General features: G+C 42.4%; 1 protein-coding gene across 1 annotated transcript; it reads left to right on the top strand.

The window, feature by feature from the left end:
- Positions 1-756: 756 nt before the first annotated feature.
- On the top strand, positions 757-16,149 carry LOC145164066 (uncharacterized). Its single transcript, XM_079082788.1, has 5 exons — positions 757-1,085; positions 1,180-1,364; positions 13,527-13,561; positions 13,774-14,224; positions 14,441-16,149. The coding sequence occupies exons 1-5, from the start codon at positions 757-759 to the stop codon at positions 16,147-16,149; spliced, it is 2,709 nt and encodes a 902-aa protein (XP_078938914.1).
- Positions 16,150-16,432: the final 283 nt, after the last annotated feature.

The following is a 16,432-nucleotide window of genomic DNA, read 5'->3' as shown; positions in this document are numbered from 1 at the left end:
CATTACTACTAAATTCATAAGTTTATTTATATAGACTTCTGCTCTGAATTGTTTGCAACATTCGAAAAATCGGGAAAACTAATAACCTGGTTTTGCGTCTCCCGACTAATAACCATTTCTAAAAGACTTATACTCATTTCGTCTTTGAAATTCTATAATAGAAAAATGCCGCCTCGTAGATCTGCTAGATGCACCGGCGAAACGCAAACAAATCCACCACTGCCGCCTCCCCAGTATGACCCTGTAATGTTCCAAGCTGCAGTCACGGCTGCGGTGGCAGCTGCTATGTCCCAAATCAGCACCGACGGTGCCAGAAGGACCGGGAGCGGTACTAATAACTCCACTCAATGAGATAGCCAAGGGCGTTCGAGAGAGTGTTCCTTCAAGGACTTTACTAATGGCAAACCCGATTCGTTCAATGGAAGAGGGGGAGTCATCGATTTGATGCAGTGGTTCGAGAGGACCGAATCTGTCTTCGAAATCTGTGCGTTCCCCGAGGAAAACAAAGTCAAATTCGCAGCTCGCACTCTCACCGGCAGGGCCCTTACTTGGTGGAATGGCCACGTAAAATCCCTAACTCTCGCCGTGGCGAATTCAATAAGCTGGGAAGATTTGAAAACCATGATGCTGAAGGAGTATTGCCCAAGGGGTGAAGTGCATAAATTAGAATAGGAACTTTGGAGTCTCAAGATGACGGGCTTTGACCTCACAGCTTACACCGCCTGATTCAATGATCTAGCACTCCTCTGCCCGACGATGGTCATTCCGGAAAGCAAGAAGGTGGAGCGATATCTCTGGGGATTATCTTCCGAGATTCAAGATAGTGTGTTGGCCTCACGACCAACTACTTTCGAGAGTGCCAAGGAGTTGGCGCAACAACTCATTGATCATCGGGCCAGCCATGCCACAGTGACAACCATCTCCGATCAAGCACGACGAGGAAACAACAAGAGGAAATTCTGGGATAATAAAAAGAAGCAACCAGCGCAGGGCCCCACAAAGAAGCAGCAAACTGTTGCCATCCATGCTGCCACTACTCCTTCCACTCCAGCACCTCTGAGACAATATGATGGAACCCTTCCCAAGTGCAACAAATGCAACTTTCACCACAAACGGTCCCTGTCGAGAAAAACACTGCAAAAGCTGTAACAAAAAGGGGCATACCGCCCGTTTCTGCAGGGCATCTGCCCAACAAGCCAAACCAGCCACCAACGCCGGAGCAAGCCGAGCCTGTTACGGTTGCGGGGAGACTGGGCACTACAAAAGGGATTGCCCAAAGGCTGGAAATGCAAACGCCGGCGGTGTCGGAAGGATTTTGGCCATAGGACAAGGAGAAGCAAGGGAGGATCCCGCGGTGGTTACCGGTACGTTTCTCCTCAATAACTCATATGCATGCATATTATTCGATAGTGGAGCGGAGAGGAGTTTCATTAGCCACAGATTCAAACAATTATTAAAACAAAATCCTCAATCACTAAAAGATACATACGTGGTAGAAATGGCTAATGGAAAAACAGAAAGCACTAATGACAAATACTCAGGGTGTACCCTCACTCTAGACAACTACTCATCCAAAATCGATCTATTGCCAGTCTCAATAAAAAGTTTTGACGTCATCATTGGCATGGACTGGTTAAGTTCAAATCGTGCTGACATTCTATGCTACGAAAGGGCCGTACGCCTTAATCTGCCGAGTGGCGAAACTCTTGTCATCTACGGCGACAAACCCAATGCAAATCTACAAATCATCTCTTGCGTCAAAGCCCAAAAGTATCTCCGCAAGGAATACCACTTCTTCTTAGCCCACGTTGTGGATAAGAAACAAGAGGTGCAAAACATCAAGGATATTCCGGAGGTCTGTAATTTCTCTGACGTATTCCCGGAAGACCTTCCCGGAGTCCCTCCCGCACGACAAGTCGAATTTCGAATCGACCTGATCCCCGGAGCTACCCCAGTAGCCAAAGCGCCCTACCGTCTAGCGCCAGCCGAGATGCAGGAACTATCCAGCCAACTAAACGAACTGCTGAGCAAGGGGTTCATTAGACCCAGCTTCTCGCCTTGGGGAGCACCAATTCTCTTTGTGAAAAAGAAGGATGGATCGTTTCGCATGTGCATCGACTAGCGCAAGCTAAATAAGCTTACCGTCAAAAACCGATACCCTTTACCTCGAATCGATGACCTATTTGATCAACTCCAAGGAGCATCTCACTTCTCAAAGATCGATCTGAGATCGGGATACCATCAACTACGTGTTCAGGAGGAGGATGTTCCCAAAACGGCGTTCAGAACTCGGTACGGTCACTACGAGTTTGTAGTAATGCCCTTTGGGTTAACAAACGCACCCGCAGTGTTCATGGATCTAATGAACCGGGTGTGTCGGCCTTACCTAGACAAGTTCGTGATTGTCTTTATAGACGACATCCTAGTCTATTCAAGGAGTAAGGAAGAGCATCGGCAACATCTACGACAGGTGTTGGAGACACTAAGGGCAGAGAAATTATATGCAAAATTTTCAAAGTGTGAATTTTGGATCCGAGAAGTGGACTTCCTCGGTCATGTGGTTAGCGAGAAAGGGATACACGTGGATCCCTCCAAAATCAAGGCAATCAAGAATTGGTCAGCACCAAGGACGCCCACAGAAATCCGCCAATTCTTAGGTCTTGCTGGCTACTACCGAAGGTTCATCCAAAACTTCTCCAAGATTGCCAAACCACTTACCACCCTAACCCAAAAGAGTGTAACTTTCAGCTGGGGGGAGAAACAAGAAACCGCCTTCCAAACCTTAAAACAGGCCCTATGTAGCGCCCCGATTTTATCCCTGCCCGAGGGAACCGAAGACTTTGTGGTCTACTGCGACGCATCAAACCAGGGCCTTGGATGCGTGTTGATGCAACGAGGGAAGGTCATTGCCTACACATCAAGGAAATTAAAAACGCACGAGGTCAATTACGCCACGCATGACCTCGAATTGGGAGCAGTAGTATTCGCCCTAAAAATCTGGAGGCACTACCTTTACGGAATAAAGTGCACTATCTTTACCGATCACAAAAGCCTTCAGCACATCCTCAACCAAAAAGAGCTTAACATGAGGCAAAGACGATGGGTAGAATTACTAAATGATTACGAGTGTGAGATTTGTTATCACCCAGGTAAGGCCAACGTTGTAGCTGACGCCTTAAGTCGAAAAGAATACTCGGGTCGCCGAGTAAAGTCATTAACCATGACAATCCATTCGCACCTGACCATGCAAATCAAGGAGGCTCAGCTGGAAGCTTTGAAGTCTGAGAACGTGGCAGGTGAGGCTTTAAGAGGAATGGATAAGAATCTAGAAGTCAAGGGCGATAGAGCTCGTTATCTCATGAACCGAATTTGGACTCCGAAATTCGGCGGCTTCAGGGACGTCGTCCTGAACGAAGCACACAAAACTCGATACTCCGTACATCCTGGTTCGGACAAGATGTACCTAGACCTAAAGAAACTCTACTGGTGGCCGAACATGAAAACCGAAATCGCTACCTACGTGAGCAAGTGTCTAACTTGCGCCAAGGTTAAGGTAGAGTACCAAAAGCCTTCGGGTCTACTACAGCAACATGAGATACCCGAATGGAAGTGGGAACGAATAAGCATGGATTTCATAACCAAACTACCTAAGACAACGGGTGGTCTTGATACCATTTGGGTAATCGTCGATAGATTGACCAAATCTGCGCACTTCCTGCCAATAAAGGAGACCGACAAGATGGAAAAGTTGACTAGGACGTACATCAAAGAGATTGTACGACTACATGGTGTGCCGATATCTATTATCTCTGACAGAGATAGTAGATTCACTTCACGGTTCTGGTAGTCCTTACAGAAAGCTCTAGGGACCCGGCTAGACATGAGTATGGCCTACCATCCACAAACCGACGGGCAGAGCGGAAGAACTATTCAAACCTTGGAAATATGCTAAGAGCTTGTGTTATTGACTTTGGTAAAGCGTGGGATACCCACTTACTGCTTGTCGAATTCTCGTACAACAACAGCTATCATACTAGCATCAAGGTCGCGCCATTTGAAGCTCTTTATGGCCGCAAGTACAGATCACCACTGTGCTGGGCTGAAGTGGGAGACACACAGTTAGCAAAAGGGCAAGTCCCTAACAGCACCCTCACAGGCCCTGAAATCATAAGGGAAACTACGGAAAAGATTGTTCAAATTCGAGAAAGACTGAAAGCATCTCGATATCGACAAAAGAGCTACGCCGACAAGCGACGCAAACCCTTGGAATTCCAGGTTGGGGATCGGGTGCTACTAAAGGTCTCACCATGGAAAGGGACGATACGTTTTGGTAAACGTGGTAAACTAAACCCAAGGTACATCGGGCCATTCGAAATCCTTGCCAGGATTGGCCCAGTGGCATACAAACTTCGGCTACCTCAAGAACTTAACAACGTGCACCCGACTTTCCACGTGTCAAACTTAAAGAAGTGTCTGTCTGACGAGACTCTTGTGATCCCTCTCGAAGAAATCGAGGTCAACGAGAGTCTCCACTTCGTAGAAGAACCGGTAGAAATCATGGATCGAGAAATCAAGAGAATGAAACAAAGTCGTATTCCTATTGTGAAGATCCGTTGGAAAGCTAAGCGAGGACCTGAGTTCACCTGGGAACGCGAAGATCAGATGAAACAAAAATACCCGCATCTTTTCCCCAACTCTTGAAGTCCCAGTCAAAACGCTAATTTCGGGACGAAATTCCTTCTAACGGGGGGATGATGCGACAACCGTCACTTTCTGGTCAAGTCAAAGTCAAGAAAGTCAACAAGTCAATCTAGTCAACTCAACTAGTTCTAATATGTTAGGGATTACCTTATATTTACTAATGTGTAACTCTAAATTTTAATGCAAAGTTACACTTGAAAGTTTCAAATGTCCAAATCTCTTTAAGTATGAGAAATCTCTCCAAGTATGTGAAATCTCTCCCAAATCTCTCTAAGTATGAGAAATCTCTCCCAAATCTCTCTAAGTATGAGAAATCTCTCCAAGTATGTGAAATCTCTCCTAAATCCCTCTAAGTATGAGAAATCTCTCCAAGTATGTGAAATCTCTCCCAAATCTCTCCAAGTATGTGAAATCTCTCCCAAATCTCTCCAAGTATGTGAAATCTCTCCCAAATCTCTCTAAGTATGAGAAATCTCTCCAAGTATGTGAAATCTCTCCTAAATCTCCCTAAGTATGAGAAATCTCTCCCAAATCTCTCTAAGTATGAGAAATCTCTCCCAAATCTCTCTAAGTATGAGAAATCTCTCCCAAATCTCTCTAAGTATGAGAAATCTCTCCAAGTGTGTGAAATCTCTCCCAAATCTCTCCAAGTATGAGAAATCTCTCCAAGTATGAGAAATCTCTCCCAAATCTCTCTATGTACCTTCCTCAGTCGAAAATAGCCCAAAAGGACCCTCTTGGTCCGGAACCCTCTTAGTCCGGAACCCCCTCCTGCTTCGGAACATCCTTCTGACTCCGAAACATGTGGGGCGGATCGGACCTCCAACTGAACAGGACACATTTGGCTCCTGGCCTCGGATCCGAGAAGGAAGCGTCGGACCTCGCCCAGCGCCTCCGGAATCCACTGCTCACCCGCTTCGGAACCTCGCAGCCTAAGCCTCTCCTCCGGAAATTTGGTAGTAGCTCCGGAATGCTTAAGGAGCTCCGGAAATTTTGTGGTGACTCCGGATTTCCACCTTTTACTCCGGATTTTTACCAATTTCGGACTTTTTAGTGTTTTCAAGTGATTTTTGCTCCGGAAATTTCCTTAGACTTTTATTTTTATAATTTTAAACACTCCAAACTTATATTTTAATATCTAAGACCCTATATTATCATATTTTAAACCATATTTTGGGATAGGATCGTAAACCAAGGACAATATCTATTGAGTGAGATATTGTGTTAGAGTGTTGATTTCCCTTAGAGTGTGACACAAGCTATCCCCCATACCCACTTAGGACAACCCCAAGTCACTATTCACCCCTACCTAGTCAACTATTTGTCCTCTCACATCTCTCCTCCAGCTGGTAACTTGATCAAAAGTTGGAAACTCCCATCTCTCCTTCCACTTTACTCACACTCTAACCAAGAAACAAACACTTCTCTCTCATTTCCCTCTCAAAGAACTCGAGAGTTCAAGGCTGCCTTTGAACTTCTCACCCTCATTCAGTAAGTATTCTCATCCTACATTGAACATTCTTCACTCCTTCACTCAACTTATGAATCTCTCATAACCAATGTCACCATAATTGTTCTTAGATCTTCAACTCTCCAAGCTTCTATCAAGTGTTCTTGACTTAGAAACCCTTTCTCTCCAGCATTCATCTAAGGAAATCACTCAAGGTGAGCTCATACCCCTACATTTTCATGTTTTCTTCAAGTTTTAGGGGGGGGGGGGAATACAAGTTAAAAACGTCATAATATAACTTAAACTCAAACTCTAGCTTTCACCAAGAAAGTTTAGTTCCATTCACGGACTGTTTTGAACATCTTAAACATTTTAGTTTTCAAAACTGTATTAGATGTAAATAGTTTAGGTTTATACATTTAAAATGACTACTTGCACATCTCCATGCGATTTTTCTGCGATTTATGGTGATTTTTACAAAACTGCCTATCATTTCAGAAACGAATTCGGACCAGTCTGTGAATATGAACGTTTTCACACAAGTTAAAGACTTCTAAAAATCATACTAAAAATTATGAATAAACTAGACACATTTTCTAAACTCTCAAAGTTTACAGATTCAGTTTTCGACTTTGTAATATTTTTCAATGATTTTTCTAAAGCAGTATAGAAAGGTTAAAAAGTAGTTCACAGCTTACAATTTACATAACACTTTGTAACATCTTGAGCAAAGTGTTTGTCTTTGATGACTTTATAATTTACACATGTTTTCTGTTAATTTATGGTTAAATAACATAAATTTACTTCCTAAATTGTAAGAGTCCTTTCATATTTCAAACATACAAGATAAAACATAAGAAGCATAGTTATGCATTCTAAGCATGCTACACGTAAACTCGTTAACGTAAGTTGTGAGACAATTCTCCAAATGTACTCTTAGAGTACGAATTCAAATTCCTGCAAGTTATAACCAGAATCTCTCGTAGGGAGAGCGTGATAATTGTGTATAGATCTATATTGGGATTGACACCCCACACCTTGCTGCTAGCTACAGCGGGACCTGCAGGTCTACGGGTGACAAAAGTCATAACAAATTTTAACGTCTGAAAAACGTTGTAACAGGTCATCCGGTTGTAGTATGGTTATAGCGACTCACATAGGGAGTTAACATCACTTAAAGTTTACAGGAGATACTATGTTAAAAAGGAAAACAGAAAGGAGTGTTATTTATTTAAAACTGTATTCTTCTTTTAAATTTCGAACAAACGCTCATGCATTTGGTCTTGGGAGTTAAGACTACATAATATTTGATAAGGAAAATATTGGATTTTTCTTGTGTGCACATTCCATTTTACAAATAAAGGTTTTTCCAACACTTCACCCAAAAGCTTATGAACTCACCAACTTAATTGTTGACACTCTTTCAAAACTACTTGTATTCTTAGGAAACCCGTGAAACAGGTAATCAACTGCTTTTGAGGATGGGTCGCCAGACGTCAAATTAAACATTTTTGTCATCATAATGTAATTGATTTTGAAACATGTAATCTCATACTATGGTGTAACTTTTTCAATTATATTTATGATGGTTGTATTTACTATGCACACTATTATACTCGTTGTTGTGATACTATACATGAAGTCCTCCACCCCTGAACGTTTCCGTCATCCTTGGTTTGGGGGTGTGACACCAGAGGCCACATGGCAAGATGCAGCCGCTAGACATTCCCATGTGGAAATGGGAAGATATTACTTTGGATTTCATCACCAAACTTCCCAGGACTGCACGGGGAGTAGATTCGATTTGGGTCATCGTGGATCGGTTGACCAAGAGTGCCCATTTCATACCGTTCCAGGAGAGCATCTCGGCCGAGAAGTTGGCTGATATCTACATCCGAGAGGTTGTGGCTCGACACGGAGTGCCAGTCTCCGTGATTTCGGACCTTGACGTACGATTTACTTCCAGGTTCTAGAAGAAGTTTCACGACGAGTTGGGTACTCGTTTGCATTTCAGCACAGCGTTCCACCCGCATAAGGATGGTCAGAGTGAGAGGACCATCCAGAATTTGGAGGATATGTTGCGGACCTGCGTTCTAGACTTCGGTGGTAGTTGGGATACCTACCTTCCATTAGCTGAGTTCTCCTACAACAACAGCTATCACGCGAGTATCGATCATCCTCCCTTCGAAATGTTGTACGGGAGGAAGTGCAGCACCCCGATACGTTGGGGTGAAGTCGGACAGAGGGTCATAGGGAGCACCGAAGTGGTGCTCAAAACGACAGAGAGGATTCAGCAGGTTAGGAGTAGGCTTCATACTGCTCAGAGTCGGCAGACTAGTTACGCCGACAAGCGCCGATCAGACCTGGAGTTCCAGGTCGGGGATATGGTCCTTCTGAAGGTGTCGCCTTGGAAAGGCGTCATCCGATTCAAGAAGTGGGCCAAGTTGGGCCCCAGATACATTGGGCCTTTTCAGGTTGTAGCCCGGGTGGGCAAGGTGGCATATAGGCTGGACCTGCCAGCCGAACTCAGTCAGATTCACAGTACGTTTCACGTCTCCCAGTTACGGAAGTGTCTGGTGGACGACTCGGCAGTTGTACCCTTGGAGGATATTCAGGTAGATGACAGCCTGAATTACATCGAGCGGACATTAGCGATCCTTGACAGGAAGTCGAAGGACCAGAGGAACAAGAGAGTGGAGCTGGTGAAGGTGCAATGGCAGCACCGCAAGGGATCGGAATGGACTTGGGAGCCGGAGGATGAGATGAGGGAGCACTACCCCGAGCTTTTCCCAGAATCAGCAGCAGACTTTGAGGACGAAGTCTAAAATGAGTGGGGGAGATTTGTAGCACCCGATTCCTGGTACGTATTTAATTTCATGAAAATGTTACAATTTACTCTGGGACTCGGCGATTTGGAGGCCCAACTCGTCGAGTAGACTCGACTGTTGGAACGGGGGTTTAAGTGACCTACTCGACGAGTCGGAAGACCGACTCGACGACTAGGAGCTGTCTGGACAAAACCCTAATATTTAGGGTTTGCACCCTATTTAAACTCTTTATCTTAGCCTCCATCGTCCCTATCACTCCCAGAGAGCTTTATATCGAAACCCTAGCCGTTTTGTATGATCTAAGGCCATTTTGGGTGCATTTGGTGGATTGTGAAGCTTGAGAAGAAGGAAGAAGCTTCAGAGTTCGAGTTGAGGCTTGGAGATCCAGAGGTTTTGGTCCATATACAACTCAATCAAGGTGAAATGTCCTTGTTTTGGTCTTCCATGTATTTATTCATCCTTAGAAGCTTGGACTTGGGTACATTTAGGGCTTTCCAAGCCATTTTCGGATTTGTGAGGTGTTCATGGAATCTTGACTTCAGATCTGAGTCATTGGAGGGGTCTCATGGCATAAAGGTGCCAACTTTAAGGCCATGAGAGCCCCATGCATCTTGTAGAACACATTTTATGGCTTTTTGAGCCAAAGACCCCATGCATGTGCACCAAGTTTGGAGCTTTACGTGTAAAATGGACATTAGAAGGCCAAATCTATGGTTTTGATGAGTTAAGACCCATTTAAATCGACTGTATAGTAATGGTCAAGGTTGGACTTGACAAGTCGTTCTTGAGACTTGGCGAGCCGGGGTGTATTGACCACCAAATCCCTTCTGTGGATGGACCAGTTATTAGGATGAAAATTCCCTTAGTTGTTTAGACGCGTAAAGGGACATGGGAATCACAGGACTCGGCGAGTGTATGATCAGACTCGGAGAGTCCAAGGCAATCTCCCAACCTTTGAAGATGAACTCGACGAGTTGTTCATACAACTCGGCGAGTCATAGATTGGATGTATTCGTAGGAGGGAGATGAACTCGACGAGTTCAAGGTCGAACTCGACGAGTCGGATGAAGATAGTCCCGATGATGATTGAAGGAGAACCCTTCGAGTTCTTGCTAGACTCGACGAGTGGAGACCGGGATTGTATCGGGTTAAAGGAGTATTGGCTCGACGAGTTGGTAGGCCAACTCGGCGAGTCAGGTCAACTGGATGTTGACTTTGACCAATATTGACTTTGACTGAATTGAGTTGACACTGGTTTGGGTTGCATGTTCGAATTGATAACTTAGAAGGGTTGCCGTGTAGGGATTGAGGAGTCGAGGGGAGTCGACTTTCACGCCGAGGACATCTCATACACTACACGACATCGAGGTGAGTTACCTTCCAGTAGAAGTGGGTCTAAGGCACCAAGGCCGGCCCACTGGTAATTGTTTAGTTGTGATGATTGTCTTTGTGATAATCATCTGGGTTGCTTGTTCTTGATAAATGTGTATGCTAGTATGCTATGTTATGGGAGATAGTATCAGTAGGAGGGGACTAGTCCCCGATTCGGTCGCTAGGACCAATGGGTAGGTCGGACACCCCAGATATGTTTGACATCACGATTATGATATGCTATCGTATGCTAGTGGTAGGGGGTGAAATAGTCCTCGTATTCGGTTGAGATAGACCGGAGGGTAGGTCAGCACCCCAGAATATCCTGACACGGGTAGGTCAGCACCCCAGAATGGCTTGACATGGGTAGGTCAGCTCCCCATAATGGCTTGACATGGGTAGGTCGGGCACCACAGAATTGCCCGACAATATGTACGTGGTTTTGGTATGTGGTATGATGGGGGAACTCACTAAGCTTTGTGCTTACAGTTTCAGTTTTGGTTTCAGGTACCTCTACGTCCAAGGGGAAGGAGCCGGCGGTGTAGCAGTGCATCACACACACACATACACACACATGATTTCCACACTGAGTTTCTGGGATTGTACTCTGATTTTCCTAACTCTTGATATTGTGATGATGAAACGTGACGTTATGGTTCTTATAAGTTGATGTAACTTGACAATGTTTGGTAAACTATTTCATGAGATACTTAATTTAAAAATGAAATTTTTGGACTTCAAAATTGGGACGTTACACATTTTCTTCATCTCCTTATCCACAACATACTACGGAACCAACATACCCCTCTCACGGAACTTGGTGGTGATCTCCGCCACAGTCTCAGTAGTCTGACGAAGGTTTTGAAACTCACTCGCCAGCTGATGGAACTCGATCGCCAGTGCAAACTCCTCCTGGAATCTCATAAGAAACTCCCCCCAAGGCATGGCCACCACCGCCGCAGATCCCAATGCTCGACCAACCTCATCCCACCCGTGCTCGGTCTCTTAGAATGCAGGAAGCAAACCCTACATTCGCCCCCTCAAGGCAGAAACTCGTTCGCTGAGCGTTGTCCACGTCAACGATTCAATGGCAGCTAGCGATGGGGTCCTTAGCCCCAAAGAACTTCGTAGCTCCATAGGTCCTAAACTCCTGAAACAAGGGAGTCCGTGCTCCTAACTGTCATGCGATGATCTCCGCATGAAGGGCCCCGAGTCGCTCATTCAAAAGCTCCATAATCCCTGCATTGATGGTACCAAAAGTCATTGGCGTGGCTTCCATGATACCGCGAGTAATCTACAATGTGATGAGCTCGTGTAATCGCTCATCCAGCGGTTCGACACCAGAGCCAGAACCAGATCAAAAAGCTCCTCCTCGAGTGGTCACCATACTTATTTTTCGGTTCTCGTTCGGTTCTTGGACCGATCTCATCCCTACTGGAAACACACATATGAATGTAATCTGTTTGCATGATATTGTTTCTGAGTTCACAAGTACGAATTATACAACTACCAATATTTGTACACAGGTCTCTATGTTTAAAGCGGTTTAGCGGGTAACTTGTGACTGCTGTTGGCCTAATGTCCATAAAGGTTGGCAATCAATGTCTATTTCTTATGTTACACAATTACTTCAAAACTGTCATCTGTAGTACTGTTACTGTAATATGGAAACAAATAAACCCCTCCACATATATATTGATGGGAATCAAATTTTTCCAAAGACAAGATATTTAATGTTACGCAGGTTTTAATTGCCAAACACCATAAGAACATTAACTAGCTAGAAAAATAAGTATGTCTGGTTCACATTCTAAAGTGTAATGTTAGCTAATATATAATTAATAGCATTGCCTGGAAACCATTATTTTCTCATTCTGTATATTGGGTGTGTACAATTATTTGGGGCAGAATTAAGAAATGTATGGAGACCATTTTATTTTCTGTAAATATTCTTTGTTTTCAAATACACTATGTAATCACAACACTGCACTATGAACAAACCATACAGCTGACGTGACATTAAATTCAAAAAAAAAAAAATCAGCCTGGTTTCTTGGTGTTTGCGTTTTCACTGCCTTTACAGATTGAAATGGTAACTGTTTTGCATGGTTTTCATAGCTGGTGCCATAGTTGATATCATGTTGGGATTAATTCTTGGTGCTCATAAAAATTTGTTGGCTTCCCTTCCCTTCTAGACTTGTGTAATTGCTGAGCTGTATGGTGTTGTACAGCGTACATACATGCTATGAGATGGTTTTCTCCCTTTCGATTCAACTTTTGACCATTTTACCCCTGGTGTTGCTTTGGCGAAATTCAACCTTTTTTTTTGTGCTGCCTTTGATTTCATCTCAAAGCTTCATGTGCACAATTCTTTCTTCTGGCTGCCGAATTGGGAGCATTGATCAATTTGATTGGTATGTTTGCTTTTGGGAAGAAAGTTTTATTAGAATTACATGGAAAACAAACGTAAATGTAATCTAAGTTATATTGCACTTTTTATTCCAACAAAAAATATGTCGTCAATTCTGTCACAAATATGTGAAGATAAGGACCCTAAGAGAAAGAATTGATCAAGAAACGTGATGTGCAGATGAGTTCTAAAGAGTTGTGTAAGCTAATCAGTTGTAGAAATATGTGAAACAAACAATAACATACCTGTATTTCACTTTTTATTTAATTATCTTCCTATTTAAGTCTATGCAAGTACGTATGAGACGTTTTACACACTTATGGAGATAAAAGGAAATAACAGACGAAATAGATACCATCAGTTTTTATTAAATTATCTTCATATTTATATTCTTTAATTTACGGTTTTCCCTCATTCACATCTTCAATGAACACACCATGTCCATTTGTTTTTTAGATTCTTTTAAAGGACCAATATGTAATGTCCCTATCTCCATTGACTCATTCACACAGTTTTCACGTGGATCATCTATATGATAGTCTTAGTTATAGAACTAATTATGAAGTAAAATACAATTGGAGTGAAATTTCTATAAATTAGCATTTATCAGAAAACAAAAATAAATATGTCTATATAATCAAGTTAAGTTATATTATTACATTGTTAATCCAACAATAACATATAATACCGCATGTTGTCTTTTTGTAATCCTAGCTAGCGCCTTGCTAATATTGGGTTATAACGATTTTTATTGTTCTAAAAGAAGGATCAATGTCATGTCAGATAGACACAATTCAAAATGTAATACGCACCTTTGCGGAAAATTTTGACACGTTAAAAGACACGCCTTGTGGAAAACATGACACTGCCTTTTCAAGTACATGAATAAGAAAACAAGAGAAAAAGGAAGCACAAGTATAAATTAGGACATGCAAACCATTCATTTTTTTATTAAAAGCAACATGTCAAAGAAAATAATGTCTTCTTCAAACTTGTTATTTCTCTCTCTGCAGGCTGTACTAATCATCACACTCTTCCCCAAACCAAATTTCACTTCTGCTTCTTTAGAGGAAGCCAATGCTCTTCTCAAATGGAAAGCAAGCCTTGAAATCCCAAAAAACTCCTTGCTCTCTTCATGGATTGTCCTCCCTTTGAATTCCAGTGGATTGGTTTCATGCACTTCTTGGTCTGGAGTAGTTTGCAATGCTGATGGGAGAATTCAGAAGTTGAACCTCACATCATCTGGACTAAATGGTACGCTTTATCGATTTCCATTCTCTATGCTACACAATCTTACTCATTTTGAGCTCAGTCTAAACAACTTCTTTGGCCCCATCCCACCAGAAATCCAACTTTTGTCCAAATTGGTATATCTTGATTTTTCATCCAATAAGTTTTCAGGAGTAATCCCACCTGAAATAGGAAACCTGCACCGGCTAACCTTCTTGGGCCTATACTCAAACAATATCTCTGGTCCCATTCCTATTGAACTTGGGAATTTGAAGTCTCTCACTAATCTTGATGTGAGCATCAATCAACTTAGTGGTTCTATTCCTTCATCATTAGGTAATTTGACATCTTTAAATGTCCTTTATTTGTACCAAAATCAACTCTCTGGTCCCATTCCTATTGAACTTGGGAATGTGAAGTCTCTCACTCATCTTGCGGTGTACAAAAAACAACTTAGTGGTTGTATTCCTTCATCATTGTGTAATTTGACATGTTTGAATCTCCTTTATTTGTACCAAAATCAACTATCTGGTAAAATTCCAGTTGAACTTGGGAATCTGAAGTCTCTCACTGATCTTCAGTTGAGCATGAATCAGCTTAGTGGTTATATTCCTTCGTCATTGGGTAATATGACATCTTCGAATTTCCTTTATTTATGGGAAAATCAACTCTCTAGTCTCATTCCTATTGAACTTGGGAATTTGAAGTCTCTCACTAATCTTAGTCTGAGCAACAATCAACTAATTGGTTCTATTCCTTTATCATTGGGTAATTTGAAATCTTTGAATGTCCTATATTTGAACCAAAATAAACTCTCTGGTCCTATTCCCATTGAACTTGGGAATTTGAATTCTCTCACTGATCTTCAGGTGAGCAACAATCAGCTTAGTGGTTATATTCCTTCATCATTGGGAAATTTGACATCTTTGAATGTCCTTTATTTGTACCAAAATAAACTCTATGGTCCTATTCCTATTGAACTTGGGAATTTGAAGTCACTCACTAAGCTTGAGGTGAGCAACACTCAGCTTAGTGGTTATATTCCTTCATCATTGGGAAATTTGACATCTTTGAATGTCCTTTATTTGTACCAAAATAAACTCTCTGATCCTATTCCCATTGAACTTGGGAATTTGAAGTCTCTCACAGCTCTTGCGGTACACAACAATCAACTTAATGGTTCTATTCCTTCATCATTAGGTAATTTGACATCTTTGAATAGACTTTATTTGTTCCAAAATCAACTCTCTGGTCCCATTCCTGTTGAACTTGGGAATTTGAAGTCTCTCACAGATCTTGTGGTATACAACAATCAACTTACTGGTTCTATTCCTTCATCATTGGGTAATTTGACATCTTTGAATCTCCTTTATTTGTACCAAAATCAACTCTCTGGTCCTATTCCTGTTGAACTTGGGAATATGAAGTCTCTCACTCATCTTGAGGTGGGCATCAATCAGCTTAGTGGTTGTATTCCTTCATCACTAGCAAACCTGAGCAACTTACAGTGGCTGGACTTAACTGAGAACAAATTATCTGGTCCCATTCCTAGTGAAGTAGGGAAGTTGAAGTCTCTCACTCATCTTTACGTGAGCAGAAATCAGCTTTGTGGTTTTATTCCTTCATCAGTTGGTGATTTGACTTCTTTAAATATCCTTTATATGGATCACAATGAGCTTGGTGGTCCCATTCCAAGTGAAGTTGGGAAATTGAGGTCTCTAACTGATTTTAAGTTGAACAAAAATAAAATTAGTGGTTCTATTCCTCCAGAGTTTGGAAAATTAACTAACCTACAAAGACTTGATCCGTCTTCGAATCATTTGGTTGGTGAGATCCCAAAGGAGTTTGGGAAGATGAAAAGTATGTTGGAATTGTACTTTGTTGGCAACCATCTTTCAGGTGTTATACCTGTAGATCTAGGATTTTGTGAACTCCTTGAAGTACTTGATCTATCCAAAAATAGATTGAATGGGTCGATTCCAACAAGTATCGGTCAATGGGCACAAATCCACTACTTGAATCTTAGTAATAACATGCTCCGTGAGAAAATTCCATCCGATATTGGTAAATTAATTCATCTTACGGAACTTGATTTATCTCATAATTTTCTCACGAAAGAGATACCATCTGAAGTTCAAAGTTTCCTTTCCGGCTTCTAGTCCTCTGCCAGATCGCTTTCCCATGGCTCCTCCCTTCATCAATTATGCCAAGATAGCTACTGCTATAACGTGGAGGTTAACTCGCACGAATTTTCTGCTTTGGAAAGCCCAGGTAGTCCCTATTTTACGGGGGGTTCAATTGTATGGCTTCCTTGATGGAACCACAAAAACTCCAGATGCCAAAATTTCGACCCCAGGTGCATCCGACGGGAAAGAAGCTCCAAAGAAGGCTGATAATCCTGCATATTTAGACTGGGTGGTTCAAGATCAAGTTATTATTGGG

This window comes from Lactuca virosa, chromosome 3 (genome assembly GCF_052849685.1).
Source record: "Lactuca virosa cultivar CGN04683 chromosome 3, Lactuca_virosa_CGN04683_v6, whole genome shotgun sequence".
NCBI classification, from domain to species: Eukaryota; Viridiplantae; Streptophyta; class Magnoliopsida; order Asterales; family Asteraceae; genus Lactuca; species Lactuca virosa.
This window is presented reverse-complemented; position numbering and strand designations above follow the sequence as displayed.

Coding starts and splice junctions, on each gene's coding strand:
- LOC145164066 (XM_079082788.1), top strand. CDS start 757: ATGGTCATTCCGGAAAGCAAGAAGGTGGAGCGATATCTCTGGGGATTA. Junction 1,365..13,526: donor GGATCCCGCGGTGGTTACCG/GTACGTTTCTCC, acceptor TTCTAAAAGAAG/GATCAATGTCATGTCAGATA. Junction 13,562..13,773: donor AGATAGACACAATTCAAAAT/GTAATACGCACC, acceptor CTCTCTCTGCAG/GCTGTACTAATCATCACACT.